The 21,688-nt window shown below is 38.9% G+C and overlaps 1 protein-coding gene across 1 annotated transcript in view; it reads left to right on the top strand.

Annotated features, from left to right (window-relative positions):
• LOC136856062 (ankyrin repeat domain-containing protein 17-like) overlaps positions 1-21,688 on the top strand; it is a 76,704-nt gene that overhangs the window by 23,051 nt on the left and 31,965 nt on the right. Inside the window, exons 2-3 of the mRNA XM_067133662.1 lie at positions 2,000-2,523; positions 5,472-5,653. Of these exons, the coding sequence (XP_066989763.1) occupies positions 2,397-2,523; positions 5,472-5,653 (309 nt within the window). The 5' untranslated portion in view covers positions 2,000-2,396. The remainder of the gene's footprint in view (positions 1-1,999; positions 2,524-5,471; positions 5,654-21,688) is intronic.

Raw genomic sequence — 21,688 nt, 5'->3', positions numbered from 1 at the left:
ATATTCAATCCTTGGTCAACATAGGCACAAAGAATTCATAACTGTGCCCAGGTCTATTCTATCTCGGTGGGGATTCGAACCCGTCTACAGTGTAACATGTACCCATATATTTTTAATGCGTGTAACAATGATTCCAAATGGGTGATAAAGTCCACATTTAGACTTGCCATCTTCCAACCCGGGGGCACACCTTATATAATTGTTCGTAATGAATGTGCACCTCTTGGCCATTCGACTCTCTTTTATAATACAATAATTTTTTACTGTATGGGAGTCCTGAACCTTTGCAGGAAACATCTGTAAAATTAACCGCTTTCTGCACCTTCGCAGAAGACTCATCAGCAGTGCTTCAGCCCCCTAACACACACTGAGTCAGCGCTGACAAAAATTCATATTCAACACATTCTGTCTTTTTAGAAAATGCTGTGTCATTTTTTATTTGTTTTATATTTATACTTTGGAGGGTCGCTGCCTTGACACAGGTGGAGGTTTAGAGCCTTCGTTTGCCTATCTCGGTCCTATTGTGTATCAAATTTAATTGGAAATTGTTGAAGCGAGATTCTGACTGATCTGAAATTCGAACTTGTTATTATAGATTTAGTCCGTCAGTAACGTGAATACTATTCATTATCATTATTATTATTATTATTATTATTATTATTATTATTATTATTATTATTATTATTATTCAGAAGATAAACACCTGTTTATATGGAGCAAGCCTACATGGGCCACTGACTTGAAATTCAAACTCCCAAAGAGTATGGTGTTCGTTTGAAAAAAGTTACAGAAGATGATAGGAAATGCAGAAGAAGATATCCGTTACTAGAAAAAAGATAAATTGATAAAATAGTAGATAAATAGATAAAATTATAAATAAATGATTAAAATACAATGGGGATTGTTTTGTGGGTGTAAAGCACTGCACGTTCCCTTGAACTTTTGAGGTTCTGATTGCACAGCTTCCTCAGCAAAAGTGGTCCTCCTGGACCACTTCTGCCCACTTCTTAGAAAGAGGAAAAATGAAGAAAAATTGTAAAAAAAGTGGTCCACACACCTCTAATGAAAATGTTGGAAGCTATAGCTTAGCACGTCCTCTTTCTGCATAGACTTGTGACCAGTCATTGTGACCAATCATTACTCCACGGGGACCTCGGTGTGTTCATGACCTGATTAGATAGATTCGTTTGGATGAATCGATTGGCCCTCCTCCCCCTCTGGGAGGAGGTCGAAGGGGGGAGGGGGTTAGGGAAGAGGGGGAGTGTTTATTTGCCGAACTGAAGGGGGGAAGGTTACTTGTTTCTCCAGTAGATCGTACAGGTAGGGTGATGGGTTTTGTGTTTGTGTGTATGTGTGTATATTTATTTGTTTCTTCATCCACCATTATTTATTCGTCTTTTGGTCTTCAGTCTTTTGCATAATAATAATAATAATAATAATAATAATAATAATAATAATAATAATAATAATGAATTGCTTACCTTTGGAAGTTGCTGGGATCATTTCATTTGGGTGTACAAAATTTCTTCTAAAAAACTTTGAACTGTGTCAATGGATTTCTGAAATGTAATGACGGACTCTCATCCTGAAAAGAGGCATGTTAGTTGACTTAGGGAACACAGAAGAATGTAGAAAATCCCCATTCTAGAAGTGTATGCCTTGGGGGGATTGGTCAAAGAACTACTACAAGGTCACATTGCCCCGCTCAGTTCGCAAGCCTGAGAGGCACTATTTTAAAGGTCTGTTGCATATGCACATATATATTTTTTTCTTACAGATAGCGATAAGAGACAGGAAGACTGAGGCGTAAATAGACAGGGGACGTCAAATGCCTGTCAGTTTCAGGAACTGTTCTGCTGTGAATGAGTCTATGATGAAGTTCGTCGTTTTACTGTACAAAGATAGTAAAATTTTAATTTTGTCTTTCTGCAGATCGACGCCTTAGATGACCATTTCGATTTGAAACTATATTAAGGGTGCTTTTTCTATCTTCTTGCAGATAGATACACAAGAAGAAGAAGAAGAAGAAGAAGCAGCAGGAGAAGAAGGAGAGGAAGAAGTAGAGGCAGGAGAAGAAGAAGGAGAACTGTAAACAAACAGGAATCCGCGAGTGGCTCCAGTCTCGTCTTGGTGCAAAGAAGAAGAAGAAGAACTGTAAACAAAGAGTACTTCCCCGAGCGGCTCCAATCTCGTCTTCGCACGAATCCCACTGGAATGCCCAGATGTCGCTGCCTCTCTTGAAGAACGAAATCCCTCTGCTGCTCCGCCTCCAGTCTCAGGGCGTCGCAAGTCCGAGGTTCCCCCTTCCATAGCATTCGACAGCAGCAGCTGCAGTCCTTCTCGACAGCCGCACCACCCTCTTGGAACGTCCATGGGCGTGTAGGGGCGGAGATGTGATGAGTGGGTGGAACTGGGCGGCTGGGGGAGTAGGTGGTCTCGTGGATGCCGTTCGAAAGGGACACCCGAGGCATGTGCAGCTCTTTCTCGAGGCCGGGGTTCTGGTGGACGCCCAAGACCATACAGGTATGATTCTCTCTCTCTCTCTCTCTCTCTCTCTCTCTCTCTCTCTCTCTCTCTCTCTCTCTCTCTCTCTCCATGATGCTGTCATAGGGTCAGCAGGAAGTGTTTATAGACACAGGAGAGTAGGAACAAGGGAGAAAAAGTAATTGGTGAATGAGGAAGTAAGACAATTAGTTAACAAAAAACATATTATTTATGATGCAATTGCATGACAGAAGGTATACAGGTATACAGGAGGGTGAATAAACATACAGGTATACAGGAAGATGAATATATATATACAGATATACAGGAGGGTGAAAGAAATAAAGAAGGCACGTAATAAGAATAAAAGGGAAGAATGTGTGCAAAAACTTTAGGAAGAACAACAAGTTGTTCTACAGGAAAGTGAATGTAGAGAGAAAGATAAATAAAAAATAATCTCAGAAAAAAAATTCAGATGCAGAGTTGCAACTGAAATGGGTGCAGTCCTGGGTCGATGGAGTGAGTACTTGAAAGAATTATTGACAAAGGAGGGTACAAGAAAGGCAGAGTTGAATGACATTAGAGTGGAAAATGTGGATGAAAGGATGAGGGTACTTGTGGAAGTGACTGTTAAGAATGTAAGGAGGCTGAAGAATGGACAGACACCAGGAGTTGATGGTAAAGTAAATGAGATGGTGTGATATGGAAGTGATAGTGAGATTAAGTGGCTAACCAGGGTGTGTAAGGTGTGTCTGAAAAGGAAAAGGTTCCATAAAAAGGGATAAAAGGAGTCATTATTGAATAAAAGTGAAGGTGATAAAGGTGTATGATATGATTTTTGTTGAGAATATAATTCAGATGACAAGGATTGGTAGGGGAAGAGCAGTGTAAGTTTAGGAGGGGATGAGGCGAGTGAATCTAGTTTATGTTATGAAACAGTTTGTAATTGAAGGAATAAGCTGAGTGTAGGAAATTAGGACCTAGAGAAATTTTGTGATAGACGTAATTGAAAGGTAATTTGAAGAAGCTTTTAGGGTAAACAAAAGTAACTTGTTGAAACTAACTTAAAAATTGTATCATGGAAACGAAGTGTTTGCTATGTAGATGGGAGAGTGACTGGTTTTGTATGAAAGTGTGCCTGCAATAAAGGCGTGTTATGTCTCTTTAGCTATTTGATATTCATGTGAATGGAATGATGCAAGAAATTAAAAAGAGAGTAAAGTAGATGTTGGTGCAAGTATGGCAAACAAATATAAGTTGTGAATGAATTAAGTAATGTTTCATCTTTACAGAGGATACAGTATTGATTTAGGGATAGGTAAGAGACAAGTTAAAGACTTTGGAAGTGTGGATGGTTGATACAAGCATTTGGAAGTAAATATTACGGATGATTGTAGGATGAGAGAAGAGGTAAGCCATGGAATAAATTTAGAAAGAATAGCAGCATGATATGGATAAAAGATTAATAAGAGAGACCATGGAATGTCCATTGAATCCTTGACAGGAGTATATGAAGGAATAGTTAAACCAACTCTCCTTTATGGAAGTGAAGCATGCACGTTGAATATAAATAAAAAAAATGGTTGAACTTGAAAAGAATTGAGGGAGTGAGAAGTGAGGTGATACAAAGAAGTAATAAAAGCATAGTGTTGGTGAAAGGGTGTCTCAGGGTGTCATTTAGTTGTTCAGTCATGTGGAAAGAATGGCAGAAGATAGGTTGGCGAATATAATCAGTATATAATCCAGAAGCATTAGAAGGAAAGGGGAGAGGAAGACCTAGTAAGTGTCGAATAGATGGTGTGAAAAAGGCACTGGCTGGGAGGAACCATATTAGCCAGGATTTGCAAAAGGTATGGAAGTTTTTGCACGAAGGGCTCAAACACGATCAACGTTAGTGAATGAGCGTTGGAGAAGCCGACGATTTTTCTCTGAAGCTGTCCTATTAAGGGAAACAGTTTAAAGTTGAATGGGTCATACTACTAGAAACATATAACACTTGACTTTAAATAACTGGTTTTATATTTTTATGGATGCGAACCTTCAGTATTTGATGGAAATTATGATATTCAACCTTTTTAGGAATCTTTAAATTTTCTTGAGAAACTTCAACTCTTGTTGGGAACTTTTAGTATGGACCCTAAAACTCAGGACTCATTAGGGAAAATATATCCCATTAAAAACCAAATTGTCCCTTTAAAAAACTCAAATGTCCTTTTAAAAGTCCTCAGACATCTATTTAAAGGCCCAGACGTCCCTTTATAGGCCCAAATGTCCCAGAGCAGATGAAACTCTCATCTGAAGGACAGAATGTCTTGTTGAACATTTAATTATTCCTCTGAGTTAAGAACGTTCTTTTGAAGATCAAAACATCTTAGAAAGACTCAAACAAGCCACTGGAATGCCAAAATGTCCACTTGAGCGTTCACATGTTCTTGTCAGGATGCAAGTGTCCTTTTGATTATCGAAATGTCCATTTGAACATTCAGAAGTTTATTGACACTAAATGTTCCGCTGAAAATCCAAGTGAACCTTTGGAGGATCGAAATTGTATTTGTTTGACCATTTTCCTGTAAATAATCCAATGTTCCTTTAAAAACTGAAGCACCAGATGTCCATTTGAACATGTAAACGTTGTCCAAATGTCCCTTTGAAAACCCAGTTGTCCACTGAAACAATCAAATGTCAGTGTAGGTAGTTGTCCAGATGTCCTTTTGAAAACCCAGATGTCCACCTGAGCAATCAAATGTCAGTGTAAGGAGTTATCCAAATGTCCCTTTGACAATACAGATGTCCACTTGAACAATCAAACGTCCCTGTAGGGAACTGTCCAAATGTCCCTTTGAAAATCCTTATGTCCAATTGAGCAATGAAACGTCCCTGTAGGAAGTTGTTTAAATGTCCCTTTGAAAACCCAGATGTCCTCGTATGTCCTAGTAAACAGTCAAATATCCCTCTTATGACCCAGACATCCCTTGATCCCCAAACAGGAACCACAGCAATGGTTGCAGCCATCCTGACCCCGCTGGACGACCGTCTTCGCGAGAAGCTCCTGAGGCTCCTCCTTCAGGCAGGGGCCAACCCGAACGCTGGCGACTCCAGGGGCACCACTCCTCTCATGCACGCGGCCATCCAGAACGTCGCCCCTGCCGTGGTGTTTCTTCTGCAGCAGGTAGGTGGTTGTGACGCGTGCCTCGTCAGATGGTTTGGCTGTAGGTATATGCTTGTGCCCTCTTCTGATGGTAGCCTTAATGATGGTGAATGTATGAGTGTGTATGTCTTAACTGTATGTACATTAAGGCACATAGTTTATATATATATATATATATATATATATATATATATATATATATATATATATATATATATTCAATTATAAGGGAGCCCATAGAAACGCCAAAATGTGGAAAATAAAGGCTATATTTCAGAGACCGAACTATCTTTCTCCTCAGGCAAATTCAATATTTGCCTGAGGAGAGAGACAATTTGGTCTCTGAAATATAGCCTTTATTTTCCACATGTTGGCATTTCTATGGGCTCACTTATATTTGATGGAATTCTGTTTTAACAGAATATTTCACAGTTGCAATACTAGCAAATGATCATTAACTGCAAGCATTACTTTAGTTTACCAAGCATTATTACTTGTAAATAGATAACAAAGCTCACATAAACATTCATCCTCTGAGAGCCTTTAATATGTGTAAAATAACTATAACATTTACAGCAAAGTTTGTTTACAATATTCGAAATTGTAAGTCATATGCTATATTGACATGGAGCTTGCAAAAGGATTATGGTGATCCTACGGGTTTGGGGTCCAAATTCACTGCTCCCTTGTGTGCGTTTAAGTTTTCTTCCCTATTTTCAACTTCTTCTTTTGACAGATCTTCAAACAGAAGTATATTTGCTAAAAAATGAGCAGTTTGTCTGCTTACAGAAGCAGAGATTGTAACAAAAACAAAGGGAGTGAATAGAGTAGCGTCTCACACGAATAGTGTAGTGTGCCCGCAACTGTGTTTGTGGAGAGATTGCTTAAGATCCAGAAGCCGAGATTGAGTGTTGTTTTATTTTGCAATGAGTGTCCCAAATTTAAGAAATCCTTGGCATTGCGTAGTTCTATCTATCTGGATTAATTTATGACCTATAAACAGTTAAAATGATGGATATTTATTGTTGATTTTGGGGTAATCCTAGTTTAGTGGTCCAAATTCACTGCATTACATAAAGTCAAGATCGGCACCCCCTATAATTGCCATATAAGAAAATCTTTAACAATGATTCAATATGTTCCTAAAAAGGGTAGACTTTTAGAATAATTCAAACATTTTGATACAACGTAAAAACAGAGGTTAGGAGTGTTCCTTTGGGCAACAAACATACATTTAACATACAGCACTATCGGCAAGAAAAGTGATGATATACTTTTCATTAGCTTTCGTTCATCGAATTTTATTTTTTTTACAGAAAACACATAATCTCGGTGACCTTTACTCTAGAATATGAAAATAATACAATACAGATTATGTCATATACATTAAACCCGCAAAACAAAAACGTTCAGATACTTAAAAACACCGTGCATGTCCGCAGGAAACTGGAATTTCTCAGATTGATTCGTTCATAGAGATCTGGAAGATAGGGTGGGGACTAGCCAGTTGTATTATTCCGTATCACAACGAAAATATTGACTTGTTTTCCTCTATGAACAGGATCATTTTTGCATCATGATAAGCAGTAATGGTCATTATTTTACATTCTACAAATTTGTGTTTGTATTTCAAAGCATTTAAAGTTAGCTGGCGTCAATGGCAGTCGATGCCGTGACGGCTAAGGGAGGTTGAGCAAATCTAGTTAAATCCTCAAGGGTATTCTCTATGATAAGAGGAGGAGCTCAAGTACTTCGGGCGGGAAAGCACAAGACACTGGAAAATGACGTAACGGCTTTCACACTTCGATGACTTTGGCGTTGACATAGATCGAATGCTAGTAGCTGTTTACAAAGCTGCTGTCATTAAAAGGAAATCTTCATCAAGGTTAAAGTAGCCTGTAGCGGAGGCATGTGTCTACAAACTTACTGATTTATTCAAACTACACATTTAGACAGGTCAGCAGCTCTTGCGAGCGGAAATGCAGTGCCTGGCACGAGGCAAGCAAAACAGAGGTCAGAGTACAACCAGCTGTGTTTGTCGGAGGATGGAAAGACACACATAAATCAATATACAAAACATGTACGAAGTTATGATGCATATAGCTGGAATGCTGGCATTGTAATGCTTGCACTAAGAATGATGCGTTTAACATAACAGTAATATGAACACGAACATATGTACAAAGGACGCGTGACTTCTGCTGTGTTTCTTGTACAGTACAAGTGTGCTTGGTGCGCGGAGACCTCGTTGTGAGGAGATTAGCTGGCCAGGTGAGATGGACGGTGTGTGGGTCCATGTGGGGCCCTACTGGACTCCCCCCCGTCCTTGGAGAGGCCTATGGTTGTAGGTCGATGTCTGGGAGGTATGCTGGCTTCAGGTGGTCGATGGAAACCCGCTTAACTCTGCTGTTCACAGTCATTTGGTAGTCTTTGTGTCTTCTCTGGATGATGTGGTATGGTCCTAAGTAGGCCGGGGAGAGGTGGGTTCTGTGTGCATCTACCCATTTGAACGCATATTTTGCGTTCTGCAGTTTGTTAGGGACGCACACTCTTCTTGCCATGTGGTATGTTGTTTTGGCGGGCATTATTCGTTCTAATGCTTTGTGGGTGTTGGATGGGGATGTTGGGCTTGTTGGATGTTGAAAGACGTCAGCTAGCGATGTAAATGATTGGCCGTACGGGGCTTCTGCTGGAGATGCGTTGAATGCCGCGTGTGTTGTTCTCAGGCCCAGTAAGACCCAAGGTAACTCCTTTCTCCAACTCCCACCTTGACATCTAGGCGGTGAGTGATGCTTTCAGCGACCAGTATAGCCTTTTGGTGATGCCATTAGCTTCTGGGTTGCAGGCTGTCGTGTGTATTATCTTTGTCCCAAAACTGTCTGTGAGGGCATTCCATAAGGCGGACATGAAGTTTGTCCCCCTGTTGCTCGGGATGATCTCTGGGACTCTGTGTCTGCTGATACATCCAATGAGAGCTTTCACACAACTCTCCGCTGTCTGTTGCCATACCGGTATTGCTTCTGGCCACCGGATATTTCTGTCGATGATGGTGAACAATTCTCAGTACCACTCGGAGTGGGTTAGAGGTCCCACTATGTCAAAGTGGATGTGGGTGAGGCAGTGGTGTGTTGTGTGGAAGTCTCCTATTCCAGTTTCTACGTGCCTTGTTGCTTCTGATGTCTGACATGGGAGGCATTCTTTCGTCCATTTTTTCATGTCCTTCTTCATTCCTAATATTTGAGCGGTTTTCCAGGTTGTGGGCGAGGTTGAAAGCCCTTTTTCTGAGGCCTTCTGACAGGTAGGGGCGAGGGCATCCCTCCATTGTTGATTGATAGGTCGCTCCACATAAGGGCAGGGTTGTCCCACCACAGTCGCCATAGGTTCTCGTCGTCTCTTTGCGCCTGTGCTATTTCGGGATAGACTATCCCTAAGTGGAATGGTGTTGATGCAGTTTCTTGAAAGTGTGTCCGCCATGGTGTTTGCTGAACTCTTTAAATACATGATGGTGCAGGAATTTTCACCTATTGCTGATAGGTGACACTGTTGTCGTGCAGATCAAGCGTCTGCTGTCTTTGTGAAGGCGCGCACCAAGGGTTGATGGTCCATTTGTATGATGAACTGTCTTCCTTCGAGCATGTGGTGGAAGTGACGGATGGCTTTGTGGACTGCTATGAGCTCCCTGTCAAAAGTGGAGTACTTTTGTTCCGCTGACGTTGACTTCTTGCTGAAGTATGCCAATGCCCGACAACCATCACCTGTGTCCTGCTCCAGTACCATGCCCATTGGGCTACTCGCCTCAGTCGTCAAAGTGAGGGACCTATGGGGTAGAGGAAAGATCAATGTGGCTGCAGAGGTTATTGCTTGTTTTGCTGAAAGAAATGCATTCTCTTGAACTTCTGATCAATTTGATTTTTTTTAGGTTTTCTTTGTGGGCATGTATAGATTGGGCTCATGACTTTAGCAATATTTGGGATAAATCTATAATAGTTGATTAGTCCTGAAAATTCTTGTACTGCTTTAATTGCTGTTGGTTTTGGGAAGTCAGCAGTGGCGTCCCTGGGGGGGGAGGGGCAGGCCCCCCAGTCAGATGCTGGGCCACCCTAGTCGAAATTCCCTCTGTAGCTAAACTTTAACACTTTGGTGGTCAAAAGCAGACTTATAGTTATAGGTTTTTAACACACATGACATGTGTGTTCATGATATTTTGATCCAGCCTAATGTTATCAATTTGTATATGAAGTGATTGAAACTATAGTTACAGTTTTGAATAAGTGTAATGCAATTTGCTACTGCTGCTTAGAGTTAATTTCCAGGGAGAGATGATGAAGAAGAGTGAATGGGGCAGTGACGTAGCTGGCATTCCATCAGTTGGGGGGGGCGCCTAGGTGGGGCCAAGATATCTTTTGGGGCCCAAAGAAAATTACACACAACTAATGTACCAATTCTGTAATTAGTAAAATATACTATTCTCAAATGTATATATCCATATGAATGAAGGAAAATAAACCTGTATTTGAAATTTTAGAGCTCAATTTTCAATTGATTTCAACTCTTACTATAAACAAATGTATCAAATACTGTAATGTAAATGTACTCACAACCTTATACTTAACACTAACCTAATTTCTATTACCAAGTTTTAACTTTCAACTATAGTAAATTAACCTTGTCACGTAAATATATCGAACTAGTGCATATCATCAAGAACACAAAACTTATGACACTCCAAAATCTCTTCAAAATTTCAACCTATCCCATTAATTCCCTCTTCTTCATTTCCTGTCCCTGGAAATTAACTCTAAGCACTTATTCAAAACTGCAACTAGTTTCAATCACTTCATACATAAGCTGATGACATTAAATTGGATCAGATATCATGAACAAACATGTCATGTGTGTTAAAAACCTACAGTATAATTATAGTCCTGCTCTTGACCGTCAGAGGGTTAAAGTTTAGCTGCAAAGGGAATTCCTAGTGGAGGGGCTAAACATTTGACGGGGAGGTGGGGGGCACCCTGATAGCGACGCCACTGCGTGTTGACTGATTACAATTTTGCCATATTAGCCATGGAGGTGGGGATGAGGCAATATTGTCTTACCATATGAGTCGTAATTTGATTAATTTTTTATTTATCATTTGTGCATAGTGTTTATGAGGTTCAAAATAACGAAAATGAAGAGCTCTTTTCAAAAATGTAGGTTACAATTTCAAATCATGTATTGGCAACTTATAAAATAATACTCATTTTTTTTTTTATTATCATTTCCTTGGGAGTCGCTGCCAGAGGTAAGAGCATTTGTACACAGACACATACTGCCTACTGACTTTGTTGGCGAAGTTAAGTATACCTTAGTTTTACCAGACCACTGAGCTGATTAACAGCTCTCCTAGGGCTACAACATACCTGGACATTAGGTTGTTTGTCGTCGAGAATTATGGCTTTTTTTTACTAATACCCCAAAAAGAACTGTAGGGAGACATTAGGTTATGTTTTTCGTCGAGAATTATGGCTTTTTTGGGTAATATCCCAAAAAGAACTATAGGGAGACATTAGGTTATGTTTTTCGTCGAGAATTGTGGATTTTTTGGGTAATATCCCAAAAAGAACTATAGGGAGACATTAGGTTATGTTTGTCGTGGAGAATTATGGCTTTTTTTTGGGTAATATCCCAAAAAGAACTGTAGGGAGACACTAGGTTATGTTTCGTCGAGAACTATGGATTTTTTGAGTAATACCTCAAAAAGAACTGTAGGGAGACATTAGGTTATGTTTGTCGTCGAGAATTATGGTTTTTTTTGGGGTAATATCCCAAAAAGAACTATAGGGAGACATTAGGTTATGTTTGTCGTCGAGAATTATGGCTTTTTTTGGGTAATATCCCAAAAAGAACTATAGGGAGACATTAGGTTATGTTTGTCGTCGAGAATTATGGCTTTTTTTTGGGTAATATCCCAAAAAGAACTGTAGGGAGACACTAGGTTATGTTTCGTCGAGAACTATGGATTTTTTTTAGTAATACCACAAAAAGAACTGTAGGGAGACATTAGGTTATGTTTGTCGTCGAGAATTAAGGTATTTTGGGGTAATATCCCAAAAAGAATCTCTTCAAGGGTTTAAAAGTCCTTTCACCCGCCAGGAATAGCTATCATTGGCCTTCAGTGAAAAGACAACCAGCTTCTTATTTTTTAAATGAGAAGTTAATAATGTTATGTAATTAATTTGACTTTTATGCATAATTTCATATATTTCATATGAAGAATTGCGCGCGATATAGATATACTAAATGTATTAAAATGTAGTGTAAAAAATAATAATTAGGCAAGCTTTTTTCATAGCTGCCATGTTCCATCGGGTTTCGGTACTATGGGGGGCGGGTGACCCCCACTGGCTGGAGGCTCTCTGGTGTATTCCTGCATTCTCCATTTCTCTGAACACTCGTTTGGCGTAAGCAAGCTTCTCTGTGGCTAACCGTCTGAAGCCTGCTTGGACATTTATTGGGGGGGCTTCCGTTTAAAATAAAGTGCTTGATGTTATTTTTTTCCTGGTTGGGTTAAGTCGTTCTGAAGGTGGCCCTAGAGACTCCTAGGAGCGGCATCGTTTCAGGTTTTTTTGGGGGGGTGGGGCAAAGGTTTAGAACTTATGGTGCGGGTGGGATGTCGAGGGAAGTGAACCCTATCAGCTGGGGGTAGAGGGGGCTGCTATAAGCCCCTCTGAGAAATTTTTGGAAATTTGTGTTCATTTTAGAGCATTTTGAAGCCATATAAGAGCTGTATTGTGTTAAAACGCAGGAAACAGGTGTGCCACACCCACCCACATATTATTATTATTATTATTTCAAAGGCTAGGGGGTAAACCAAGTCTTAGTGGGGGCCATCAGTGTCCTGAGGGAGGCAAGTGGCCCCCAATCCTCCCAAATACTTCTACAGAATCTTTATGGTTTATAAATTTAATGGAATTATAGAAAGCAACAAACTCGATGACTTTGAAGCCTCGCCCACCTCGCTAGAGTTGCCATGTGTCATATTCTTGGGAATTATCAAGTAATCTGTATCTTCACTTTTCTTCTCGACAGTACATATATAGCCTTCAGAACCTTCATTAGTAAGGGAAATATCGACGCTGTTTCGACGCCAAGATGAAGAATCAGTAAGGGAACCATGACGTAATTTGGAAGATAAGACGATAAGACTCAATAAGGCCCATTTTAGTCAGGAGCTCAGCGAGGAGTCTCGAATGGATTGCATAATTAGCAATATTTATCTGCTATGACAAAAGACTTGCCTTATTATTTTTTACATTAAATTTAATATATTTATATTGCATGTGATTTTCCATATAAAATATATGAAATTATGCATAAAATTGGATTATTTACATAACATTATTAACTTTTCATTTAAAAAATAAAAAGATATCAGTATTCTCACTGCTTGATATTCAATGCATTTCACTTTTATGGTCGACGACAATATTCATTTCTGTTTGGGATAATATCCAAAAGTGCCTTTATTCTCGACATCAAACAGAACATAATAGCTCCCTACAGTTCTGTTTGGGATATTACCCAATAAACCATAATTCTCAATGACATACGTAATGTCTCCCTATAGTTCCTTTTGGGATATTACCCAAAGAACCATAATTCTCGACGACAAACATAACGTAATGTCTCCCTATAGTTCTTTTTGGGGTATTACCCAAGAAGCCATAATTCTCGATGATAAACATAACGTAATATCTCCCTATAGTTATTTTTGGGATTTTACCCAAAAAAGCCATAATTCTCGACGACAAACATAACCTAACGTCCCCCTGTAGTTCTTTTTAGGATATTACCCAAAAAAACCATAATTCTCGCCGATAAACCTAATTTAATGTCTCCCTATACTTCTTTTGGGGATATTACCGAAAAAACCCATGAATTCTGGACGACAAACAATGTAAGGTCTTCATATAGTTCTTTGTAGGATATTACCCTAAAAAGCCATAATTCTCGACGATAAACATAATGTAATGGCTCCATATAGTTCTGTTTCTGCTGTTACCCAAGAAAAATCATAATTTTGGGTTATTACCCAAAAAAAGCAATAAACTCTCGACGACAAACCTTACATAATGCCTTCTGTTTCTATATGGTGCTCGATGTTGGTTTTTTTAATCGTTTGGTCAAGTCGTTTTGCAGGCAGTCCTTGAGGACCTCTCGGTAGTCTTGTAGAAGTCAGCGTACCTCTGTTGGGGTGTAGCTGCTACTGCGATGGGGCCTGATTGTCGTCTCTGCTGTGGCTATGTGGTGGTGGACTGTTTGCACAGCTGTTGGGGAGATGATACTGAAACAGTGGCGTCATTTCAGATTTTTCTTGTGGGGAGCAAAGGTTTAGAACTTATATGGGATGTGTGGGGTGGTGAGTGAAGAGAGCCCTATCAGCCGGGGGTAGGTAGGATGCAGTAAGGCCCTCTGAGAAATTTTTGGGAATTTGTGAACATTTTGGAACATTTTGAAGCCATAGAAAAACTGTATTGAGTTGATAAAGCAGCAAACAGTTGTGACACACCCACTCATATATTATTATTATTATTATTATTATTATTATTATTTCAAAGGTAGAGGGCAGCCAAGTCTTACAGGAAGCAATCAGTGTCTGGAGTGTGGCAAGTGCCCCCCAGCCCCCATATGACGCCCCTTTACTGGAGCTGTTTTCGGGATCAATTTTTTAAATGCTGCGTCCACTAGTAGGTGGTGTGTTTTCAGGAAATCTGCTCCTAAAAGAGCTTATTGTCATGTCTGCCATGATGAAGGTCCAACTAAAGTCATTGCCTTTGAATGACACATTCATGTTCCACTTCCGGTATCTCTAATTGAGTGGTGTTCTGCTGGGGGTGGATTTCTGCGTGGGCTGTCTGGTATACAACTGGCTTGCGGAGATATTGTCACCAAATCAACATTAAGGAATATAATATAGAGGTTGCTGTTGCATATCAAGCATAAATTATTACAGGGCTTCTACAGAATCTTTACGGTTTATAAATTTTCTGGAATTCTAGAAAGCAACAAACGCGATAACTTTGAAGCTCCGCCCCCTTGCTAGAGTTGCCAGGTGTTGTATTCTTGATAATTATTGAGCAATCTGTATCTTCACTTTTCATGTCGATAGTACTACATATGGCCTTAAGCACCTTTATTAATAAGGGGAGCGACAGCATTATTTTGAAGCCAAGATGAAGAATCAATAAAGGTACCACGACGTTATTTCGAAGACAAGGCGCATCTTATTCAGAAGCTCAGTGAGGAGTCTCGAATGGATTGCATGATTAGCAATACATATCTGATATGACAAAAGACTTGCCTTATTATTTTTTACATTACATTTTAATATATTTATATTGCATGTAATTCTCCATATAAAATACATGAAATTATGCATAAAATTGAATTAATTACATAACATTATTAACTTTTCTTTTAAAAAATAAAAAGATAGTATTCTCACTGCAGAAATTACCAATTTGGTTCTGGAGATTAAACGGACCTTTCTTCGTAATTCTTTTTGGGATATTTCCCGAAAAAAACCGTAATTCTTGACCACAAACATAATACAATGCTTCCCTACAGTTCTTTTTGGGATATTACCAAAAAAGTCATAGTTCTCAATGCCAGATGTAATGTCTCCTTACAGTTCTTTTTGAGATATTACCCAAAAAAAGCCATAATTCTCGACGACAAACATAACGTAATGTCTCCCTATAGTTCTTTTTGGTATATTACCCAAAAAAAGCCATAATTCTCGACGACAAAAATAATGTAATGTCTCTCTATAGTTCTTTTTGGGATATTACCCAAAAAAGACGACAAATGTAACATAATGCCTCCCTATAGTATTTTTAGGGATATTACCCAAAAAAAAACAAAATTCTCGATGACAAATGTAATGTCGCCTCACTGGCGTCATTTCAAATTTTTCTTTGGGATGGGGCAAAGGTTTAGAGCTTATATGGTGTGGGTGGGCTGACAAGTGAAGCGAGCCCTATCACTCGGGGGTAGGTGAGGCTCAGTAAGGCCCCCCGAGAAATTTTTGAAGATCTGTGAACCTTTTGGAGTATTTTGAAGCCATAGAAGAACTGTATTTAGTTAATGAAGTAGCAAAGAGGTGTCCCACACCCACCCACATATTATTATTATTATTTCAAAGGCTACGGGGCAAACCAAGACTTAGGGGGGCCATCAGTGTGTTGAGGGGGGCAATTGGTCCCCAGCCTCACCCAAATACTTCTACAGAATCTTTATGGTTTATAAATTTAATGGAATTTTAGAAAGCAACAAATTCGATGACTTTGAAGCCTCGCCCACCTCGCTAGAGTTGCCAGGTGTCATATTTTTGGGATTATTGAGCAATCTGTATCTTCACATTTCTTGTCGATAGTACGTATATGGCCTTAAGCACCTTCGTTAATAAGGGGAACGCCAGCGTTATTTCTAAGCCAAGATGAAGAATCAGTAAGGGAACTATGACGTTATTTGGAAGAAAACACGACAAGACTAAATAAGGCCCATTTGAGTCAGGAGCTCAGCGAGGAGTCTCGAACGGATTGCATGATTAGGGAAAGACTTGCCTTATTGTTTTTTACATTATATTTTAATATATTTATATTGCATGTAATTCTCCATATAAAATACATGAAATTATGCATAAAATTGAATTATTTACATAAAATTATTAACTTTTCATTTAAAAATAAAAAGATGGTAGTATTCTCACTGCAGAGTTTTCCGTCCGAGTTCTGTTCATTAAATGGACTTTTTCTCCTATTTCTTTTTCGGATATTACCCAAAAGAGCCATAATTCTCGACAACAAACATAATATTTCCCTACAGTTCTATTTGGAATATTACCATAAAAAAGCCATTCTCGATGACAAACATAATGTCTCCTTATAGTTCTTTTTGCGATATTACCCAAAAAAGCCATAACTCTCGACGACAACTGCAATGTCTCCTTACAGTTCTTTTTGGGGTATTACTCAAAGAAGCCATAATTTTCGACGACAACTGCAATGTCTCCGTACAGTTCTTTTGGGATATTACCCAAAGAAGCCATATTTCTCGACAAAAACATAACGTAATGTCTCCCTATAGTTCTTTTTGGGATATTACCCAAGAAGCCGTAATTCTCGATGATAAACATAATGTAATATCTCCCTATAGTTATATTTGGGATATTAGCCAAAAAGCCATAATTCTCAACGACAAACATAACCTAATGTCCCCTATAGTGCTTTCTAGGATATTACCCAAAAAAGCCATAATTCTCGCCGATAAACCTAATGTAATGTCTCCCTATAGTTCTTTTTGAGATATTACCCAAAAAACCCATGAATTCTGGACAACAAACATAATTTAATGTCTTTGTACAGTTCTTTGTAGGATATTACCTGACGATAAACATAATGTAATGCCTCCATATTGTTCTTTTTCTGCTGTTACCCAAGAAAAATCATAATTTTGGGATATTGCCCAAAAAAAGCGATAAACTCTCGACGACAAACCTTACATAATGCCTTCTGTTTCTATACGGTGCTCGGTGTTGGTTTTTTTAATCGTTTGGTTAAGTCGTTTTGCAGGCAGTCCTTGAGGACCTCTTGGTAGTCTTGTAGAAGTCAGCGTACCTCTGTTGGGGTGTAGCTGCTACTGCGATGGGGCCTGATTGTCGTCTCTGCTGTGGCTATGTGGTGGTGGACTGTTTGCACAGCTGTTGGGGAGATGGTACTGAAACAGCGGCGTCATTTCAGATTTTTCTTGTGGGGAGCAAAGGTTTAGAACTTATATGGGATGTGTGGGGTGGTGAGTGAAGAGAGCCCTATCAGCCGGGGGTAGGTAGGATGCAGTAAGGCCCCCTGAGAAATTTTTGGGAATTTGTGAACATTTTGGAGCATTTTGAAGCCATAGAAAAACTGTATTGAGTTGATAAAGCAGCAAACAGTTGTGACACACCCACTCATATATTATTATTATTATTATTATTATTATTATTTCAAAGGTAGGGGGCAGCCAAGTCTTACAGGAAGCAATCAGGTCTGGAGTGTGGCAAGTGCCCCCCAGCCCCCATACGACGCCCCTTTACTGGAGCTGTTTTCGGGATCAATTTTTTAAATGCTGCGTCCACTAGTAGGTGGTGTGTTTTCAGGAAATCTGCTCCTAAAAGAGCTTATTGTCATGTCTGCCATGATGAAGGTCCAACCAAAGTCTTTGCCTTTGAATGATACATTCATGTTCCACTTCCGGTATCTCTAATTGAGTGGTGTTCCGCTGGGGATGGATTTCTGCGTGGGCTGGCTGGTGTACAACTGGCTTGAGGAGATATTGTCACCAAATCAACATTAAGGAATGTAATATAGAGGTTGTTGTTGCCTATCAAGCATAAATTATTACAGGGCTTCTACAGAATCTTTACGGTTTATAAATTTTCTGGAATTCTAGAAAGCAACAAACGCGATAACTTTGAAGCTCCGCCCCCTTGCTAGAGTTGCCAGGTGTTGTATTCTTGATAATTATTGAGCAATCTGTATCTTCACTTTTCATGTCGATAGTACTACATATGGCCTTAAGCACCTTTATTAATAAGAGGAGCGACAGCATTAATTTGAAGCCAAGATGAAGAATCAATAAAGGAACCACGACGTTATTTCGAAGACAAGGCCCATCTTATTCAGAAGCTCAGTGAGGAGTCTCGAATGGATTGCATGATTAGCAATACATATCTGATGTGACAAAAGACTTGCCTTATTATTTTTTACATTACATTTTAATATATTTATATTGCATGTAATTCTCCATAAAAAATACATGAAATTATGCATAAAATTGAATTAATTACATAACATTATTAACTTTTCTTTTAAAAAATAAAAAGATAGTATTCTCTCTGCAGAAATTACCAATTTGGTTCTGGAGATTAAACGGACCTTTCTTCGTAATTCTTTTTGGGATATTTCCCGAAAAAAACCGTAATTCTTGACCACAAACATAATACAATGCTTCCTACAGTTCTTTTGGGATATTACCAAAAAGTCATAGTTCTCAATGCCAGATGTAATGTCTCTTACAGTTCTTTTTTGAGATATTACCCAAAAAAGCCATAATTCTCGACGACAAACATAACGTAATGTCTCCCTATAGTTCTTTTTGGTATATTACCCAAAAAAAGCCATAATTCTCGACGACAAAAATAATGTAATGTCTCTCTATAGTTCTTTTTGGGATATTACCCAAAAAAGACGACAAATGTAACATAATGCCTCCCTATAGTATTTTTAGGATATTACCCAAAAAAAACAAAATTCTCGATGACAAATGTAATGTCGCCTCACTGGCGTCATTTCAAATTTTTCTTTGGGATGGGGCAAAGGTTTAGAGCTTATATGGTGTGGGTGGGCTGACAAGTGAAGCGAGCCCTATCACTCGGGGGTAGGTGAGGCTCAGTAAGGCCCCCCGAGAAATTTTTGAAGATCTGTGAACCTTTTGGAGTATTTTGAAGCCATAGAAGAACTGTATTTAGTTAATGAAGTAGCAAAGAGGTGTCCCACACCCACCCACATATTATTATTATTATTTCAAAGGCTACGGGGCAAACCAAGACTTAGGGGGGCCATCAGTGTGTTGAGGGGGGCAATTGGTCCCCAGCCTCACCCAAATACTTCTACAGAATCTTTATGGTTTATAAATTTAATGGAATTTTAGAAAGCAACAAATTCGATGACTTTGAAGCCTCGCCCACCTCGCTAGAGTTGCCAGGTGTCATATTTTTGGGATTATTGAGCAATCTGTATCTTCACATTTTTGTCGATAGTACGTATATGGCCTTAAGCACCTTCGTTAATAAGGGGAACGCCAGCGTTATTTCTAAGCCAAGATGAAGAATCAGTAAGGGAACTATGACGTTATTTGGAAGAAAACACGACAAGACTAAATAAGGCCCATTTGAGTCAGGAGCTCAGCGAGGAGTCTCGAACGGATTGCATGATTAGGGAAAGACTTGCCTTATTGTTTTTTACATTATATTTTAATATATTTATATTGCATGTAATTCTCCATATAAAATACATGAAATTATGCATAAAATTGAATTATTTACATAAAATTATTAACTTTTCATTTAAAAAATAAAAAGATGGTAGTATTCTCACTGCAGAGTTTTCCGTCCGAGTTCTGTTCATTAAATGGACTTTTTCTCCTATTTCTTTTTCGGATATTACCCAAAAGAGCCATAATTCTCGACAACAAACATAATATTTCCCTACAGTTCTATTTGGAATATTACCATAAAAAAGCCATTCTCGATGACAAACATAATGTCTCCTTATAGTTCTTTTTGCGATATTACCCAAAAAAGCCATAACTCTCGACGACAACTGCAATGTCTCCTTACAGTTCTTTTTGGGGTATTACTCAAAGAAGCCATAATTTTCGACGACAACTGCAATGTCTCCGTACAGTTCTTTTTGGGATATTACCCAAAGAAGCCATATTTCTCGACAAAAAACATAACGTAATGTCTCCCTATAGTTCTTTTTGGGATATTACCCAAGAAGCCGTAATTCTCGATGATAAACATAATGTAATATCTCCCTATAGTTATATTTGGGATATTAGCCAAAAAAGCCATAATTCTCAACGACAAACATAACCTAATGTCCCCCTATAGTGCTTTCTAGGATATTACCCAAAAAAGCCATAATTCTCGCCGATAAACCTAATGTAATGTCTCCCTATAGTTCTTTTTGAGATATTACCCAAAAAACCCATGAATTCTGGACAACAAACATAATTTAATGTCTTTGTACAGTTCTTTGTAGGATATTACCTGACGATAAACATAATGTAATGCCTCCATATTGTTCTTTTTCTGCTGTTACCCAAGAAAATCATAATTTTGGGATATTGCCCAAAAAAGCGATAAACTCTCGACGACAAACCTTACATAATGCCTTCTGTTTCTATACGGTGCTCGGTGTTGGTTTTTAATCGTTTGGTTAAGTCGTTTTGCAGGCAGTCCTTGAGGACCTCTTGGTAGTCTTGTAGAAGTCAGCGTACCTCTGTTGGGGTGTAGCTGCTACTGCGATGGGGCCTGATTGTCGTCTCTGCTGTGGCTATGTGGTGGTGGACTGTTTGCACAGCTGTTGGGGAGATGATACTGAAACAGCGGCGTCATTTCAGATTTTTCTTGTGGGGAGCAAAGGTTTAGAACTTATATGGGATGTGTGGGCTGGTGAGTGAAGAGAGCCCTATCAGCCGGGGGTAGGTAGGATGCAGTAAGGCCCCCTGAGAAATTTTTGGGAATTTGTGAACATTTTGGAGCATTTTGAAGCCATAGAAAAACTGTATTGAGTTGATAAAGCAGCAAACAGTTGTGACACACCCACTCATATATTATTATTATTATTATTTCAAAGGTAGGGGGCAACCAAGTCTTACAGGAAGCAATCAGTGTCTGGAGTGTGGCAAGTGCCCCCCAGCCCCCATATGACGCCCCTTTACTGGAGCTGTTTTCGGGATCAATTTTTTAAATGCTGCGTCCACTAGTAGGTGGTGTGTTTTCAGGAAATCTGCTCCTAAAAGAGCTTATTGTCATGTCTGCCATGATGAAGGTCCAACTAAAGTCATTGCCTTTGAATGACACATTCATGTTCCACTTCCGGTATCTCTAATTGAGTGGTGTTCTGCTGGGGGTGGATTTCTGCGTGGGCTGTCTGCACTAGCGGATTGGGGCACCTGGGCACGTGCCCCCCATGAAAAATAATGACAAAATAATAATATTGAAGATTAAGATAATGATAACATAAATGAGAAATATAAAAATGGAAAAAATAAAAAATTTATTATAGAAATAATAAATTTTGAGTAAATTTTATATAAATAAATATTATACATATACATATGTATGTTTGTATATATATATATATATATTATATATATATATATATATATATATATATATATTATATATATATATATATATATATATATATATATATATATATATGTGTGTGTGTGTGTGTGTAT

The sequence above is a fragment of the Macrobrachium rosenbergii genome, chromosome 34 (genome assembly GCF_040412425.1).
Source record: "Macrobrachium rosenbergii isolate ZJJX-2024 chromosome 34, ASM4041242v1, whole genome shotgun sequence".
Taxonomy (NCBI): domain Eukaryota; kingdom Metazoa; phylum Arthropoda; class Malacostraca; order Decapoda; family Palaemonidae; genus Macrobrachium; species Macrobrachium rosenbergii.
The sequence above is the reverse complement of the archived record's forward strand: the minus strand, read 5'-3'. Positions and strand labels throughout refer to the sequence as shown.